Source organism: Crocodylus siamensis, chromosome 5 (assembly GCF_052110815.1).
Source record: "Crocodylus siamensis isolate JL-2025a chromosome 5, ASM5211081v1, whole genome shotgun sequence".
In the NCBI taxonomy this organism is placed as follows: Eukaryota; Metazoa; Chordata; order Crocodylia; family Crocodylidae; genus Crocodylus; species Crocodylus siamensis.
Window position 1 is genome coordinate 54015269 of NC_143399.1, and position 18162 is coordinate 54033430.

Genomic DNA, 18162 nt, shown 5'->3' on the forward strand with positions numbered 1-18162 from the left:
ACGAAGACTTTGTTCTCCAGTATAATGAATGTGATGAAACATTGATTAATACCTATTAATAAATATGTAGTCCTGGATGTACTGTCAATAGTTTACAAACAGTAGGAAAACCATTAAGTTTGGGTATATGAAAAGAAATAGAAAGGCATCCCTTTAAAATATGTATATAATGTGTAAAAATATTTAATATAGAAAAAAGCATAAATTTGAATATTTACATGATTCATGCTTGCAAGCCAATGGACATATAATCATAAAAATCATGCAAATCAGTCTCCTAGCTATTTAAATTTCTCATATCTGCTATATATTTCACATGTTGTCTTTCCCATATGCAGTCACCAAAACTGAGTAGTCCTAGATCTTGCATTGTGACAAATACATAGCGATCAATGCCACCAATATATTTCAGTATGCTAAACACCTCTAAGCCTCTTCTTTCTCATTTATTTTAACTGTATACAGAACAATTCTGAGTTGAAATTACTACAAGATCAGCTGCAAGGATTTCTTAGGGCGATACCGTTTATTGGACCAACTCTGTAGTTAGGCTAAAGTTGGATGAACACTTAAATGCAAGACATTCTTCATCAGGTCACAGTACGCCAGACACAGCATAGCAAGAAACCACTAAGATTAGTGGTCTTTCCACACTCCTAATTCTGGGAAAAATGTTGGGACTCATTACTTCTGTAGTCCAAAATTAAGAACACGTGCAAACAAAACCAAGAAGGTCTCTAGTTTTTATCTGGGGGCAAAGTAAGGAAGAGAGCCTTACTCTTGGGACAGCAATGCTGGATATGTCTATACTGAACTTTTATAAGTTGTGTTACCTAGCGACGGTAGTCTGCATATATTTGCTCCAGGCTTACGAGCAAACATTTGTAGTCTGTAACAAACATGGAGTGTCCACAGTAATTTTTACAAATTAGTTAAAGCATCTCAAGTTAAGCAATCAATTAGAATGAGATAGTTACAAGAGTCATGTGAAGACAAGTTTTTGGCAGTTACACATGTATGTCTGCCTAGTTTGTCACGCTTCCTTTGTCCTATCTGGCACTCTGAGTTGAAGAAAATTACCAGGGCAGACACTGAATATGCAGAGCAATTTGCCAATATCCTAGTGCAGGGGAAAGTTCCTCAGTGATGGACAGACTTTCAGCTGAACAGAATATCCATAGCGCTGTGAAACCTGAAGACAGATCTGCGGGTGCAGGGCTGTCAGGCAGAGAGAAAAGAACAGCGCAACCAGACCCAGATTTGCCCTCAGCCTGCAAGAAGACTGATCGGGGCAGGGATTCCCCCAGTGATTGTCTCACCATTAAACTTCATAAACAGCAATCTCTATCAATACGCAAATAATCTGACACAAATACAAATACAATCCCTGCCCCTCCCAAAAACCCAAAAAACAGGGACTTAAGTCCTTTCCCATCTCTCCATACTTTTTAGAACTAGAAGGAGTTTACAGAGGCCTGAGAGCTGGAATAATTCCCAGTACTCCAGCTGTATGGAAGAGATGTGACAGGCCTGGACATAAGGTTAACAAAAAGATGTGAAAAGAGAGCATATTTGCATGAGTTTCTGTAGCAGGGCACTGGGGTGTACCTGATCCTTTAAGGGAGCTCTCAGCCTGTGAGACTGCTTGTGGGGGCTAATGAAAGACTGACCTGACCAAAAGAGACCCCAGGCAAGTCCCCCAGGCAGAGAAAGACTGTTTTACAAGCAAGTGGCCTTTGTCTTATTTTGAGCCCACAGAGCATCCTGGTGCCCAGGGAAAAGCTAAGCTGGATCAGAAGGTCCCTGAGCCCAATGAAGGGCTGCAAGTTGGTCCAGGCGGTCTGGAAGCCCAGAGAAGGGGAAGCATGTTGGACCAGCAGGGTCTGGGATCCTGGAGAAGGGCTGAGTTCATAACTAAGCAACATCACAGACAGAGAACACCTGTGAGGCTTGAGGCATGGTATAGGGGAAGTACAGAGCCACGCGAGGAACCCTTAAGGCAACAGGTGCCCAGCAGAAGTACAGCTAGGCTGAGAGGGCCTGCTAGCACGGGGTGCAAGACTGACTGAGGGGACCCAGGAGAGGCTCACTGGGGAATGACACACACTCTGGCTCATGCAGAGTCCATAGGCAGCCTCCCTTTTATAACCTTCGTTAAGAGCTAGGCATGGTGGGCAAGATTCAAGGGAAGGGCTGCAGCCAAGCCTGAGCTGGACAGGGGCCACCTGGCTGCCCCGTGGCCATGGACTTACTACAGTTCCCTATGCCCCGCACCCTGATCACAGCCACATCTCTTGTCCTTTCCCTACTCCTCATGAACCGAATTGACCACCCTTGGTCATTTGGCCCTACGTATAGCTGCTCTACACAACTACCTATGGCTAATCAGTATTAGATGTCTAAGATTTAGCCATCAGTATATAAATTCCATAATCGCTTTCATAATTCTTTTTTAAACAAAGGGCAGTGAAGTAACTTACTGGTTTGCATAGTGAAGCCAGTGTCTTCTGCATTGTGGGTAATGTTATCTCTACCAATGCTTCCTGAAATATCTTCTTCCGGACAGTGCTGCTGTCATAGTCATATTGCTGTCAAAACCAGATAAATGGGAAAAACATATTTGGAACAATTATTCATATGAGTCATCTGTCCTGCTGCCTTGTCACTAGCGATGGGCACCATATAGAGCATGAGTCCCAGACTGTCTGAAGTAGGCACTGCATGTGGCACACCAGCAAAGAACAAGCACCACATGCAGTGTGGAGATGTTGTTTAGTGGATGTCTGCTTATTTTGTTATTTTGCTTTGTTTATTCACTTTTGCTGTATGCTACCCTAAGCTGTTGTTGGGAAGGGCAGCATACAAATTGTATAAATAAATACAGAAATATAAAATGCATAAATACATTTTCATAGCTTTGCTATAAATATATAAATACATAAATATATGCATACATAAATACATTTTTATAGCTTTGCTACTTACTGTAGTTACAACAAGTTAACCAGCTGAGGATCTGACCCTAAGAGGGCACTGTTCATGCAAATAATGTCATACATATTTAAAAGAATTAGCCAAACTATTTTGAAATGCAAAAAATATCTAGGTTTGGCCAACATTTTATCCATATGGTTTTTCCTCAACTACTTGTAACAGCATGTGACTAGAAAAAAAAGCATGGTCCAGAGACTTGAGTGCAGAAATTGGAGTTAGGAAATCCTGTCTTCTAATCTAGTCTCTAGCATTAATATCCTCTAGGCAAATCTGTGGTCTCTGCCCTCACTTGTAAAATGGACGTAATATATAGGACACCAATCCTGCCAGCCTTCTGCACAAAATTTCTTTTGGGTTCCAAGTACAAATGATTTTACAGGATTAATATCCTTGCTCACACGGACTGAAATTCAATCCTACACAGATGGCTAGCACATGCACCACATTAATCCTATTTAATCACTGTTTTGAGGGTTTATGTGGCACTTGATATATTGCACAAACCTTTTCCTGCAGTCTACACAGAGATGAGTTTTCCACCTGGTGTTGTAGGGATTAACTACTATCTCTAAAGCACGGCTAAGGAAGAATACTACTACTATTGCTTCCAGTCATCCCCATCATAGATGGAACACATGATTCTCCATAATGTTGCTACTTGCATAGTCATTTAATTTTTATCAAATGCTATTAAATTCACATTTTCTGTTACATGGCACAAAACAATTCCTTCTCAGTATTAAATAGGACAAAATGCACCCTTTATTTACTACAAAAAGATAATCAAGCCTGATCCCTTAGCGTTTTGGTATACAATTGACCCAGAGAAGTGTTACCTTTAGTACTCTCAGTTTCACTTTTTCAATGGCTGTTGCAATTTTTGCTATGTCTCCTTGCAGGTTTGGAGAAAACAGCTGTCCAAAAGTATAAACAGCATTTTCCATAAGCTAGAAATAAAGACAAAGATGGTAAATGCTAAGGATTCATGTTTCCATATGTATTGTGAACCTGGTTCTGCTGAGGGGGGGTGCTGTACATGAAAGTGGCTGACCCACAAGTAAACCTACAAATGTCAAGAAACATTGAGTTACACAAATACAGCTATACTGTCAAACTACCCAAGTGTAGCTGCAACTTACATTAGCACATGAACATCTCCGCTAGAATGGCTTATAGTGGTTCCCTGAGCAAATCAAGATATATGGACATTTTTATGCCAGTGTAATTAGTTTACACTAGGGATTTTCACTCTCATAGAAGCATTACAATAAATAAATAAAATCACACCTCTAGCCATCATTACTATAATGGCAAAAGCATCTACCCTAGAGCTGGCCTTATTTTACAAGCCAAACAAGGTGTAGACAACAAACAGTAAACTAGATTTAAAATTCTGTGTTTCAGGAGCCCGAGCCAAAGCTCAGGAGTAGTCAATGGAAGACTGCTTTTGACTCCAGGGTCTTGTGGATCAGGTGTTAGCTGTCCAAAGAAGATGAGGCCTTTAAAAAAAAAATAAACTATTTTGACAGTTTCCCTCATAATATAATTAGCAATTAATCCCCCAAAATTAGATAGCTGAAAAGTACAATGTCCTCTCAAGGAATACTAATAATCTAGAAGCTTCCTGTTTTGTGAAATTTTCATATTATCTAGTGATATACTAAAAACCAGCCTTAAGTTAATGAAACACTTTATAGCAACTCTTTTGCAGCTGGAAATTATCTGTGTTTAATGAGGTTTCCATTTGCTTTCTAATTCCTCTTGATGCCTCCACTGCTCTCTGTCCTTTTCCAGTGATGCAAAACTCTGCAACTACTGTTTCTGAAAAGAGTCCAAGGCACCTTCTCTTCTAGAACAGCACACACACATCGCTGAGCCCCAGAGCAAGATTTCCTCTGGCTTCCTATCTCCTGACTCCACATAAGTTAAGAAAATAAGAAATGAGATAATGGGTCTGAATACAGGTCTATTTAGCCCAGTATCCTGTATCTAATGGTGGCAGAGAAGAGATACTAAGAGAAATAGTATCTATATAGGGCTCAATGCTTGACTGCCAACTAGGCCAGCTTGAGCAGAAAGGGTAACATGTGCCCTGTCTTTAATACTCTGTTGGAATCCTAGGCCATGTATAGATGAAACGAGAGGTGTGTATGCATGACACTTTAAAGTGGGCTAAATGCTTTTGCACTGCTTTAATGGTGTCAGTGTTTGCACACCCTGGCAGTGTATTGCACATTAATTCCAGCTGCTATAGGAAATTTGGCGGTGTAATGCACCTTAAATGACTTGGGGCATTCATTCAAGGAGTTTTAGTTTGCTGCCCCTACAGCCATGGAGGGAGCTTGGCAGCAGCCAGGGAAAACAGCTCTGCCCAAGAAAAGCAGTGAGACTGATCTCCACCCCCAAAAAGCCTGCCTGCCTGAGCTGCGCGGGGGCCCGGTGCTTCCCTCCATGGCTGCGATGCTCCCCGGGACTGCCTGAGCTGGGTGCCTGTGGGTGGGTCCTGCCTGGGGGGGCACCGCTGCTGCGGAGGGAAGCACCAACCCACCCTGCAGTCCAGGTACTGCTCCACCTGCCAGTAGCTCTCCCTCCCTTTCCCACCAGAGAGGCAGGTAAGTCAGCAGGGTGTGTGCACAACACGGGGGTTTAATCAGCCCTAAATTGAAGTGGTGTTTTTTTAAATCCACCACTTCGATTTAGGACCCTGTTTCATCTACACATGCCCCTAATCCATTTTGTCAAAGTACAAAAATTGACTCTTACTGTACCTCTTGCATGAAGTTCTGTGTCTTCTGAATTACAAAGTCTATATAGTAGAACTTAAAGCGACTCTTGAGGTCCTGGAGTAGCTCCTGGAGGAGATTGACTTTAAGATAGCAAGGTTCCATTTTCACAGAGTCGAGTGGCAGTTTTCTCAGCTGCTCCAAACTCTACATCCCCAAAAGGAAAAAATGGGTTTTCAAAAAAAGCAACTGGAGGCAAATTCTTAACAAAGAAATATAAAGATCATACAACTGCTTGTGGGGACATGCTGATTAACTTATTTGTACTTCTAGTGTTGAGGACTATTGAACTGCCATGTGACTATTTCACTGACAAAAACAAGGAATTGTTTCTTATACTCCTGTAAAATCAACAAAGCTATTATCAGTTAAGTTCCAATTAGAGAAGGCTGAGAGGCGATCTTGTGGCCACCTACAAATTCATTAGGGGGATGCAGCAAAGGATCGGAAATGCTTTGCTCACCAGGGCACCTCTTGGGGTAACAAGTAACAATGGTCACAAACTGACAAAGAGCAGATTTAGTCTAGATATCAGGAAAAACTTCTTCACAGTAAGGGTGGCCAAAATTTGGATTGGGCCTCCAAGGGAGGTGGTGCTCTCCCCTACCTTGGGGGTCATTAAGAGAAGGCTGGATAGGCATCTGGCTGGGGTCATCTGACCTCAGCACTCTTTCCTGCCCAGGCAGGGGGTCAGACTCGATGATCTATCAAGGTCCCTTCTGACCCTAGCATCTATGAATCCATGAATTTAACTCTTTACTGCATGTATGACCATGCATTCTCCTCTTACCTCCGTTAGCTGTGTGGTATCATTTGTTTTCTGAAAGTTCCGGCTAATCTCATTAACCTCTTTTTCAAAGAGGCAACGGACTTCACTGAATCCAGAACTCACTGGACCCATTAGCTCCTCCAATATGGAAGCAAGAAATGGTTGGATATTCTCCGTGCAGCACTTCTGGGCAGGCTCAGAAACAGTTGCTGAAGATTTAGAAAATAAAATAGACAACTGTTAGGACTTCAGACCCCTTTATTTTAGAACCCTACAGACAATAATTAACTTAGCCAGAATACTCTTCCCAGAGTCATTCAAGACTCTTGTCCTCCTCAAAGATAACTCTAGTGAGGATGGGAAGAGTTTGTGGAGTTTGAAGGACAATGGAAACATCTTTTCCCATAGCCAATCCAACCAAGTTGTAGCAGGTTGTCTGCAATGAGGGGAAAGAGCATCTGACAAATACGGTAGTGACAAACACTGGGACATACTGTGAATATCACTATGACCTCTGGCACAGTGCATAACATGTTAACTACATTTGAAGCTTTATCCTGCAGTGAAGATAACTTACACACCCTTACATAAGAATATTTAGTGACCTGAACAAAAACATTCTGAGTTTTTTCACAATAACTACACAATCCTCATCTAATTCTTGCTATTTGACATATTCCATACAAAACTGCAACTGCTTTTTTCACAACAATCATCCATTAGGCCACTTATGCCTTAACTGAAAATTCCAATGTGGAACATGTCTAACCAATAAGCCAAATTCTCCTTTTGGGTGTATTCATGTAACCCTCCTCACATGGGCGACTGGTGCCTCCTGAGTCTGGGGGGCACCCGCAGAAGCCGACATCAGCATCGGCAGCAGGGATGCAGCTGCCGAGCACCTGCAAACACCACCAGTGGGGCAGTGGGGAGAGCCATGTCAGTGGAAGCACATGAGCCCCCCGTGCCCTCCCTACCAGTTGCCTACGTTTCCTCAGACAATGCTGTGCTGGTGAAACTGAAAGGAGAGTTAGCTACTCTGATCAATATTTTCAGAAGTAACCACTGATTTTGGATGCTTCTTCTGGGATTCCAACTTCTGAGGGGCTGACATCTGCAAATCAGGACTAAAGTATTTCAATTCACATAAAAGGTTGTTGGAGCCACACATCAAACACCTGAAAGCATGAGACTTCTTAAACCAGTGGGCACTTGATAACATGTAATAGATGATTCTAAAGAACTGCTTCAATCCAGCTGGCTTAGAAGCAGGAGCTTTTGTCCTCCACTAACCTTTGATTTTACCAGCTAAGAAGTTCGTTGAGTTTAAAATCTGATCCACATCTGAACGAACTGTTCCTTCAAGAGACTTTGTAAGATCTTCACATTCTCCTTTCAGGGTACTTAATCCTTCTGAAACCTGCTCTTGGACCAAATTGTATGTTTCTTCTACAATCTAAAATCAGTAAGATATAAATAAAGCATGGCATTAGGACCAATGGGACAACTGTTGTGTAAGAACTGCTGAGCAAGGGATCACACATACGCCAAACCAAGTCCTCTTCCTGTAGTTCCTCCTTCCTTTCATTTTAGGCAGGATCATGGTCTGCAGGTTAGGCAGGAGCTCCTCCATGACAAGGTTGCTTAGGATCTGCAAAGTAAAAAATTAAAATGACATTTTAAATGGGTTTCATTTTGCTGAATATTACAGAGCAAAGAAACATTAAGAAAAAGTGAATAACACTGAAAATAACATAATCATTTAGCTATTCTAGGTAGCGAAAATATGTTATTTTAAAATTGTAAAGATGCATGCATCACATTAAAATTGGAACACCTTATTTGAACAATCTTGCTATTGACCACTGTTTGAGAACCACTGTCATGAAATATGATTAGATAGTCAGCAGATACATTCAATTACTACTACAAGAAATAGCTTTCTTCCCTAAAACTGTATATCTGGTTTTATGGAATAAGAACTGGTTCTTATGCTGGGATAAACTGAAATCAGTAGAGCTACTCTCATTTATACTGGCTAAAGGCTTAACTCAAAATATATACATGTCTAAACTGGTGATTTTCCCATAAATACTTCTGTTGATCAATACTGATTTTTTTCAAAGATTCACAGGCCAACCCTGAAAAAAAAAGATAGTGCCAAGATGAGTTTTGAGATAAAAAGAATTAACAAAATAGCAAAGGATGGCAAAAAGATTAAATTTTTCTAACAATTAGTTTCACCAGTAAAAAACAACTACACTAGTATAAAAATAATAAAGATTTTAACATTTTTTTAATATTTATTGCAAAATTTCTTTTCTATACCTCTGGATAGTTGCACAAAAATTATATGAAACAATACAATCTTAGAATAAACTTACCCAATATATTAGACTAAAAAGACGTATACAACTATAGGAAAGTACAACTGCTTCCTTAGATAACGCCTGCCCCTCAATTTGCCTCATCCTTAATGATCAGGATGCCACAGTACAAGAAGAGATAGTCCAGAGGCAGCAACAAAGTGCCTTACCCAACAACACTACAGTAGCACTAACAGAGGTGGACAGGCTTGTGGAGCTCAAGGATCCTGATTTGAAATCACAGCTACAAGCAACAGCCTAAGAGAGGATGATACAGAGAAAGCTGTGCAGCAATGGCATGGCAGCCAGAGGCAGTGGCAAGGCATTTTTTCATAGAAACTAGGCAGCACTTCTTTCTTCTAGAGATTAGAGATGGATCTAACTGAGTGAATTCCTGGGATCTGAAAACTATTCATTCATTAACCATGAATAATAAACTTTAAAAAGGGTGTACTTGGGTAGAAGTGTGTGGGAAAAAGAGAAGAATTTAGGGTCTTCAAGACTGCTCCACTTAGAAGGAGAAATTGATGATGGAGGCAGGTATATTTGGCATTCATGCGAACAAAAAAAATTGCACCAAAGCCTTGTATGTGAACAAAAGAAATAAAACAGTCATGGTCCTTTTCATAGTTTCAAGCCTCTTCCAGCAAGGGTCGTGCACCTCATTGTAGCTAAGGATGCACAAACAGGACAGGAGCCTTGGGCACCAATTTAGAGCGCACACGAACAGAAGAGGTTCCTTCTGAGTGGGGCACAAAAATTTCTCGTTACATCTCTGCCCCTTGAGGAACTGTTAGCATGGTTCAGGATTCTCTGCTCAGTGTCCAGTTCTCTCATTTTGAACCTGTAGGCTCACTTGCATTCCTATTTTTTCATTACATGTCCCCCGAATCAGGTGGAACCTAGCCCCTCAGTCTGACAAGGCAATCATTTGTGTCTGGTTGAGCCTAAGTATGTAAAAAAAAAAAAACCACTCAATAACCCAGTGCAGACGGTTCCAATTCTGCATCGCATTTGTATAAGTCTTTGCTTTATGTGGTAATACGCAGTTATGGTTTTTATGTTTAACTTGAAAGAAGGATGGGTGCCCCACCCGCCAGTTACAGCAAGGTTTAACCAAACCTGCAACTGAAATATTACTTAAGGGAGCCCTGAAAAGGTAGTTAATTTTTTTCCCAGGCTCCTGGGCAGGTGGTACTTGTTAATTTTAAGAGGAACTCCTAATTATTTGAACCCTTCCCTTTCTGCTGACAAAATATGGCAGAAGGGATACAACACCAAAGACCAAACCTTATTAAAGGGTGAGCTAACCATTCCTCCAGCAAATCTGGGTGTTGGCTGAGTTGATGCTCACAGTGTGTCTGCACTGAACATGTTGTCAGTGACTTGCACTCTCTGATGTTTCTCACAACTTTTAAATAGTGGAGGGGATGTCATTAAAGGCTGTGTCAACAGCCAAAAGGATTACACCCATAATCTCAGTAAGAACGCTCATAAATTTTCATTCTTCCTCAGTGTTAGTGTTTCTTGACATTTTCTTCTAAATTGTCCAGCTGTTCCACTGAGTTTAAGATAGTTCAACTCATATTAAAGTCATGAAATGGTATGGTTTAATCCAATTGCTGCACTTGAAAACAAGCCTCCTACCCTAAGATCCCCCCTAAAAGAATATAATTTATTGTGATGATGCGAACACATTTTCTGCCTCTCCCGTTCAGCAGTTACCAGGGAGTCCAATACACATGCTGCACTGGTGCCAGATGTAAAGTGGAAAAAAAAAGGATTTAATTGAATGTAATGCTATATAATAATGATTGGATGTGAACTGAACTTCTGTAGCCAACCTGCTACAAGTCTTGCTTATTTCCACATGCTCCATCCTGCAATGCACATTTCTTAACAGCTTCATGTAATCAAAGCCCTTGTCTTAAATATTCAATGCTCAGGAGAATAGGATGGCTCAAAGGATTCCATACTGGTGTCAAACAGTCATAAAAAGGTGCATTGTATTACATCTGCTTTATACTCCAAAACCAAATGACCAAGAACCAGAAAGTAAAATTTATTTTTAAAATTATTAAAGAGTGTCAGGCTCTTGAGTCAGAGGAACATTATTTGCCGTGTGTTATCAAGCAGGCCAGGATTAAGAGGGGCTGAGGAAGACCTCTGCATTCTGTAAAACATACAAGTGTAAATTCATAGGCTGCACCATTAGAAGCAAACCAGTAAGATTTCAAAGCGTGTAGGTACAATGTCATCTAAATTATTCAATATTATGGCTAGCACTGTGACAGCAGAAAAAAAATTTTATGCATAGCTATAACTAGCATGGTTTTCCTAAATATAATTAATCAGAGGTACCAAACTCATCTGGCTCTGCAGGCTGGATTAGGGACACAAGTCCTGGTCCAAAGGCCAAGTCAGGTAAACGTACTGGTCCTGTATGCCAAATCCATCTTGCAAAGCTGGCGAGCATGAGCACCTCATCCAGTGTATGACCCCCATGCACTGCATGCAGCATGTGCCTGCCCTAGCCCTACATGCTGCAAGTGGCATATGGGACTGATCCAGGGAGTGCACAGATTGGCCCTGTACACTGGTTCCATCATGGTCTGTGGGTCTGATCTACACTGCTCTCATATCCAGCATGCAGGGCCAGTCTGGTGCTGGTGCTGTATGCAGCACAGGCTATGGACCCCACGTGCTGTACGCAGCATGTATACTGGCTCTAGCCCACATGCCACATGCAGTTTGGCTCCACAGGCTGCATCCAGTCCATGAGCCACATCTTTGATAGTGCTGGCTCAGATAAAAAAGATTTTCTTCCAGAACACCATGTTCATTTTGACCTGATTGTAATGCTATGCACACAAGGACGACATCATCTCCAAAAATGAATTTTCTGGAAAACGTCCTCATATTTATAAGTTGTAGTAGTAATCATGGTCACGACCTTGAGAATTTCCAGACTGTCACAGTTTATTCAGTTTAGTTTGAGGGTTGGGGAAGGAGTGAGAGAAGACGACATACAGGGTTACTAAGATTTTTAGCTTAAGTTGCTGGCCTGGATTTCCAACCTTTACCCCATTTTCAAAACCCCCTCAAGGGATTTGCTGTTTACATAGCACCAAACGTGTGCCATACGGTTTAGATACATGTGAAAACAAGTTTTCTTTCATAAGCAACTTACCCTTTACGGGTACATGTATACTACATATTAAGATGTAGCATCAGATACGCACTGCAGTTATAAACAAGCTAGCTGTGCTACCAAAAGCAATGTAGCTATGGCAGCATATAGCTCTGCATGGGCTAAAAACAGGGAAATTGGGCCATACTGAGTTTTGTGCTAGAGCAACAAGACTCATTCTCATATCAGAGCTAACTCATTTAGAACTAACCATACTGTACACTGAATTACAGTCTATAAAGGGGCGGGCAATTATTTAGGGCGGAGGGTCACTTACTGAGTTTTGGGAAGCCATCAAGGACCACATGGGAAGCCCTGCCCCTTGACAGGTGCCCCACTTCCTGGTCACTATCTTGGGACTGGAAGTCCCATCCCCTAACCCCTGACCTTTGCCACCATAAGTCCCTCCCCTTGCTCCCTAGAATTACTCCTTTCAGTAAGGGGTTTTGCCATCTCTAAACCAGAAAAATACCAAATTATATTCTAAAAATTATCATTAATTTCATTTAAAAAAAAATGTTGTCCTGATTTAGATGCAAGTGTATAAAGAGGTGATGCCCGCCCTTTCCTCCCCCGCTGCAGCAGGCAGAGCCCCCGCCAGCACTCCTGCAAGCCCAGACCCTACACTCCTGCTGCTCCTGGCCCCAGGACTCTGGCGTAGGCCCTGTGTTCCCACTCACTTTCATTTACGCCCCGCCTGCCAATGCTGCTCTTCTCTTGCCGCCTCCCCATTCTCCCTTCCCCCCAGCTGCTCTGGCACCATGTCCCAGCTGCTCCTTCAGTCCCAGTGCTGCAGCTGGGAACCACATGCTACTGGGGTGTGGCAGGTGGGAAGCAGAGGAGAGGAAGCAGGGAAACGGCTATGGCAGGAGGAGTGGCCAGAGCATGGGTCCAGGCTGCCAGGGGCTCTATGGAACCGGGCTGCGCTGCTCAAGCAGGGAAAGGAGGGAGTCAGCCTGGTCCCACAGAGACCCTGGCAGCCCAGCACCATGTTTCTGTTGCCCTGCTCTGGGCCCTGATGCACTGGCACAGGCCCCACGCTCCCACCTGGCTGTTGCTGTGTTCTGTGTGCCCACTCGCTGCCCCTGCCTGCCGCAGCCATCTTCCCACTCTCCCACCTGCCAGCACCACGTGGTTCCCAGCTGCAGCACCAGGACCACAGGAGCTGGCCCCACCAGCCCTGAGGACTGAGATGATCACCCATGGTCCTCCCCCGCCTCTCTCCCCCACCCCCACCCCTTATCTGTATTTCCCTTGCCATAGGGAGCCAGGAGCAGCCCCTGGCCAGAAGCCTCCAGAAGCCCCTGCTGGGCAGAGGCTTCTGGCTGAGGCTGCAGTTGGAGTGGGGCTGAGCTGGACTTGCTGCTGTGGCTGTTTATTTCTGCTGCCAGCTCCCCCTGGGTCCTACTGCCCCTGGCTCCTGTTATCTTTGACAGGCAGCCAGGAGCAGAAAAATATTAATTTTCTAAATGTTTTAGGGGCCCCGCGGGCCAGATAAGATGGCCTGGCAGGCTAAATGCAGCCTGCAGGCCGTATTTTGCCCACCCCTGGTTTATAGTATAGACATGCCCTTACATCAAACAGCTGCATACAATTATACCAAAGCAAAGACTATCGGGAAATAACTGGACAAAAAAGATCCTGCAGGATGACTCAGAGGGGTCTTAGGAATGTACTCAAAGCTGGGGCTTCATGTTCAAATAACAGATGGTAACAAACTTAGCAGTGACCAAACATACTATAACAACATGGCTAGGGATAGAAGTTACATATAAACCACTTCAAGGCTAGGGACAGACATTACACATAAACCAATTTAAGTGATCAGATACTGGTTTAACCTTGTAACAGAACAGATGTGCAATGCACATAAACCAGTTTGAAAATAGCTGAAAGAGGTTTGAGATGAACCTGGTTGAATGTAGTATCAGACTTAACTGAATTGGGTCAAACCAGTTAATGCAATTTCTGCCCCAGACCCCTCGCAGGTGTAACATAAACCAGATGCCCCAGCATCCTGGCAAGCTCTTTGGGCTAGGTGAGGCTCTCTGCTCCACAGCAGGACTGGCCCCTCCCCTCTGCTCCCTGACTGTAGCCCCAGCAGAGACTGCAGGTACAGCAAGGTCTGCCTGGCTTCCTCCTGCCTTGCCACTCCCCACCCCCGCTGTTTGCTGGACAACCAGGGATCCCCCCCTCCCTCCCTCCCATCTCCCACAGCACAGACTCCAGCCCCATGGATCCTAGGCATGTGGTATGCTAGCCAATACTGGGAGGTGTCTGTGCATGAGTGTCTCCAATTTCACTGGGACAGGCAGGCAGAACAGTGACCACTTAGGGCTTTTTGGAGCTAATCAACAGGTCAGTTGTTAAGCTGTGTAAGAAGAGTTTGAATTAATGGAGAGAGGCTATTGTTTTGCTGATAAGGTGATAAACACCGTTATCAGCCCCCTGCTGGCTCCCTCACCTGTTTGCTGCAGACAGTATAAAGAAGCAGGGAGAAGGAGACTGAAAAGCTCCGTATCATCACCAGATGCATGCACTGCACACACACCCTTGCCTTAGAGTGCTAACCAGGGGCTGGCAACACTCCTGACCCGTGAGCAGCCAGCAGGAACAAGCCTGGGATAGTGTAGGAAGGGTGGGAGTTTAATCAGAGCGTCCTGCCAGGGCCTGGCCATGCCCCCCATGAGTGGAAGGGAAGGGAGGGCTGCTCTAGCGCCCTCCAGCTTCTAGCCTGAGCCACTGCAGACATGTGCCTGAATTTCCTCAGTCCAGGGCGAACGTCTGTCCAGTTACAAACCAGTTCAGTCTGACCAGGATAGACTAACCTGCAAAGATTGAATCAATTCAGGAGCAGGAGTTTCGAATGTCTGTCCCTAGCCCAAGTGATCAGAAACTGGTTTAAACCTGTAACAGAACAGAAGTTCAGTGCACATAAACCAGTTTCAAAATGGCCAAAACTGGTTTAAGATAAACTGGTTGGATGCATCAGACTTAACTGATTTAGATCAAACCAGTTTATAGAACTTCTGTCCAAGACCCCCTCCCAGTTCAAGTTAACTCTCTGTCCCCCAGCATCGCAGGATGCTTTGCAGTCCTAGGCTGTGTTGTCTGCTTTAGCAGAGCAGGGCTGGCTCTGCCACTCTGCTCCATAGCTGGGGTACTATCACCGCTTCTGCTGGATACTGGTAAAACTGTTTGCCATTATAAATAATAAGATGAATGTGCTTACTGGCATTCTGCAGATTTTTTTAAAGCAGCAGCAAACTAGTAGGATGGTTGTTTCAAACCATTCACTTAGCTTGGCTATTTGCCTAAAACAATTATTATACTTGGTCAAAGCAAGTATGAGAGCACACTATATTTTGAGAACAAACTATCACTAAGATGATGGTATGTAACTAGTCTGGACATCCTCGGATTATGCATTCTCTTGGGGCATGGACTACGAGTAAGTGCTTGGCAGGCAAGAGGAAAATATAAAGCAAATAAAGATAACATTGTATTAGTTCCATGACTCGAAATGAATTTTGCAAATGTGTCAAGGAATAATGACCTTCTTAACCCCTCAGTGGGCATGATGGGGACTCTCTGATGTTCAAGTGCCTCCTATTAGTTGGAAATAGGCAGAGGAGTAGATAATGGTTGCATATTTTCATCCAGTTTCCTCATTTTCCAGAGCAGGCAAAACTGTTCTGTTTAGCGATGATAAAACCCTGACTCAAACTGTCCACTGGATCCCCTCCATTTTTCTTAAAAGTGGCCAGGTTTTAAAGAATGATGAACACCAACAATTGGTACTAAGGTTAACAGTTGCCTCTGAGTGCTCAGTGTTTTGTGGGAAAAAAGCATACATCTCTAAGAGCTAAATTCTGTTCACACTGGATGTGTCTACATATGTGCTTTAATGTGCAGAAGACTATTTTACTAGGCATTAAAGAATCATGTAAAAAACCATGACATTACATTAATACACAGTAAAAAAAGTCTTCTGCGCATCACTGAAAAGGGTGCAAATGCACTACCGCACATTACTGCAGCCTAATGCACATTAATTTACTACTTCACATTGGAGAGCTCAAGGATGCACAGGAATGGAGTGGGGGTGGTTTAATTAAAGCAGCTCTGAAAGCCACGCTAATTATGCTTGCCATGTTGCATGTATTCAGCATCCTGCACTTCAAAATGGTAGCATAACCACTTGACTAAAACTCATTTAGATCAGATTTAGTTAAAGTGCCCCTGCTGCCATTATGAAGTGCAGAGACACCAAATAGCTTTGACATGGAGGCTGCTGGAGCACATTAATTAACATGCTCCAGCACACTCGATTAATCCAGTCTGCATCGACGCGTGCTAATGAACACATGTTGCAGCAGATGTCCAGCATATGCATAGGTGCCTGAAGATACTAAATTTAGTGTGCTTTAGAAAAGCCACATTGGACATTTATACACATAGACATGGGGGGGCACTTTAATTAGCTCATTCAATGACCTTTGGTTAAAGCACCCCCGCCGCAATTTTCAAATGCAGGGATGCTGAATACATGCGATGCAGAGGCTGCTGGAGCACACTAACTAGCATGCTCCACCAGACTCGCAATGGTAATGCATGTATAGATGTACCCACTTGCATTAAAATACATCAGAAATAATGCCAGCAGTGTTGATGTACACATTTTCGCTTACAGAAGTGTTTTAAGTCATTTATTTAGGTGCACAGATATGCATTTAGAGCCTAAATGTAATCATCTTTTTCCTACATAGTGAAATAGGGTGGTATACTGGTTTTCTCCAGAGAAGTTGTTGCTATACCATACTATTTCAGAAGTTTGCCTCAGTTAATTCAGCACCTATTAGTTCACCCATTCAAAATTAAATGAGGCCTTTATAAAGAAGGTGACAACATGTTACAGGAGAGTCTCCAAAAGGGAGATGGTGGGAAAGAATCATAAAGCAAACAAGTGGTTTAAATTAAGTGTGGGGGGGCAGAGTTTGTAACTTATAATATCATGTAGACACTCATGATTCCCTCCTTCCCGTCACACACACCAGTATCCTTTATTGATCCACAGACTTTAGTTAAATAAACGTGGAATATTTTACCTTTATCCTCATCCTTAAATAAAACGTGTACAGAGCTCACAGCAAATGATTTCTTATGATTACAGTAGTATTAGTGGCTGCTAAAGTACTTCACCCTGCTATTTCTTACATTTTAGATTTAAATCGTTTTTCCAACATCTCCAAATGGTCCAGCTAGAGAAGCTGCTGCCAGCCTATAAGCAGCTTCATCTGCTGGTAAGGTTCTATTGCTCTTGCTGAAAACTCCCAGTCTCTAATAATTCAAGAAAAAAGTGCAATTCAATTATTTCCAGCCAACTGAACACCCTTCAGTGGGTATCTCCTCCAGGCAATTTTTAATTAAATCACAAAATATATAGCTTCAGGAAACCCAAATAGCACATTTAAAAAAATTTCAATGCTGTAAACATACTGTCAGAAAGCATGAACTGCCACAGAGAACTGGAGAAACTAAACCAAAAGCAATTGGAAACTAGATCATTTATGAACGTAGTCAGTGTCAACCAGGAAAAGAGAAAAGTATTTAACCTCAAAAATAGAGGTGGAAGGTACAAAAACATTTCAAAGAACAGCACTGCAAATATCTGTCACTGAGTGCAGTGCTTACTGTTTTTAGTCCCACTGGAATGGTGAAACTACTCACAGTAGTAAACAGTGGGTGCATCTACACGTGCACTTTACTGCAAGTTGACTAATTAGCTCCACAGTAAAGTGTCACCATCTACACATTTTCAACAGTACTATCTTATGCCAAAATGTTGTACTTAACTCCCAACAAAATGCAGATGTAGATGGTAAAAAGGGCTGGCTGGGGCACGAGGGTGCTAAATGAGGGGAACTGCCTGCCTAGTCCTACACTTTAGCACCCCTGTGCCCCAGCCAGCCCCTCTATCACCTGATGCCAACAACCAGAGCCCAGGGCTGACTGCCCAGATCCCCTGCCAGCCCAGGGCTGCTCCACCCTGGCTCAAAG

General features: G+C 43.0%; 1 protein-coding gene across 1 annotated transcript in view; it reads right to left on the bottom strand.

Annotated features, from left to right (window-relative positions):
- NIBAN1 (niban apoptosis regulator 1) overlaps positions 1 to 18162 on the bottom strand; it is a 126710-nt gene that overhangs the window by 12359 nt on the left and 96189 nt on the right. The window contains exons 7-12 of the mRNA XM_090048549.1: positions 8093 to 8197; positions 7840 to 8002; positions 6568 to 6755; positions 5763 to 5924; positions 3831 to 3941; positions 2481 to 2588 (exon numbers count right to left, since the gene is read on the bottom strand). Coding sequence (XP_089904675.1) covers positions 2481 to 2588; positions 3831 to 3941; positions 5763 to 5924; positions 6568 to 6755; positions 7840 to 8002; positions 8093 to 8197 — 837 coding nt within the window. The remainder of the gene's footprint in view (positions 1 to 2480; positions 2589 to 3830; positions 3942 to 5762; positions 5925 to 6567; positions 6756 to 7839; positions 8003 to 8092; positions 8198 to 18162) is intronic.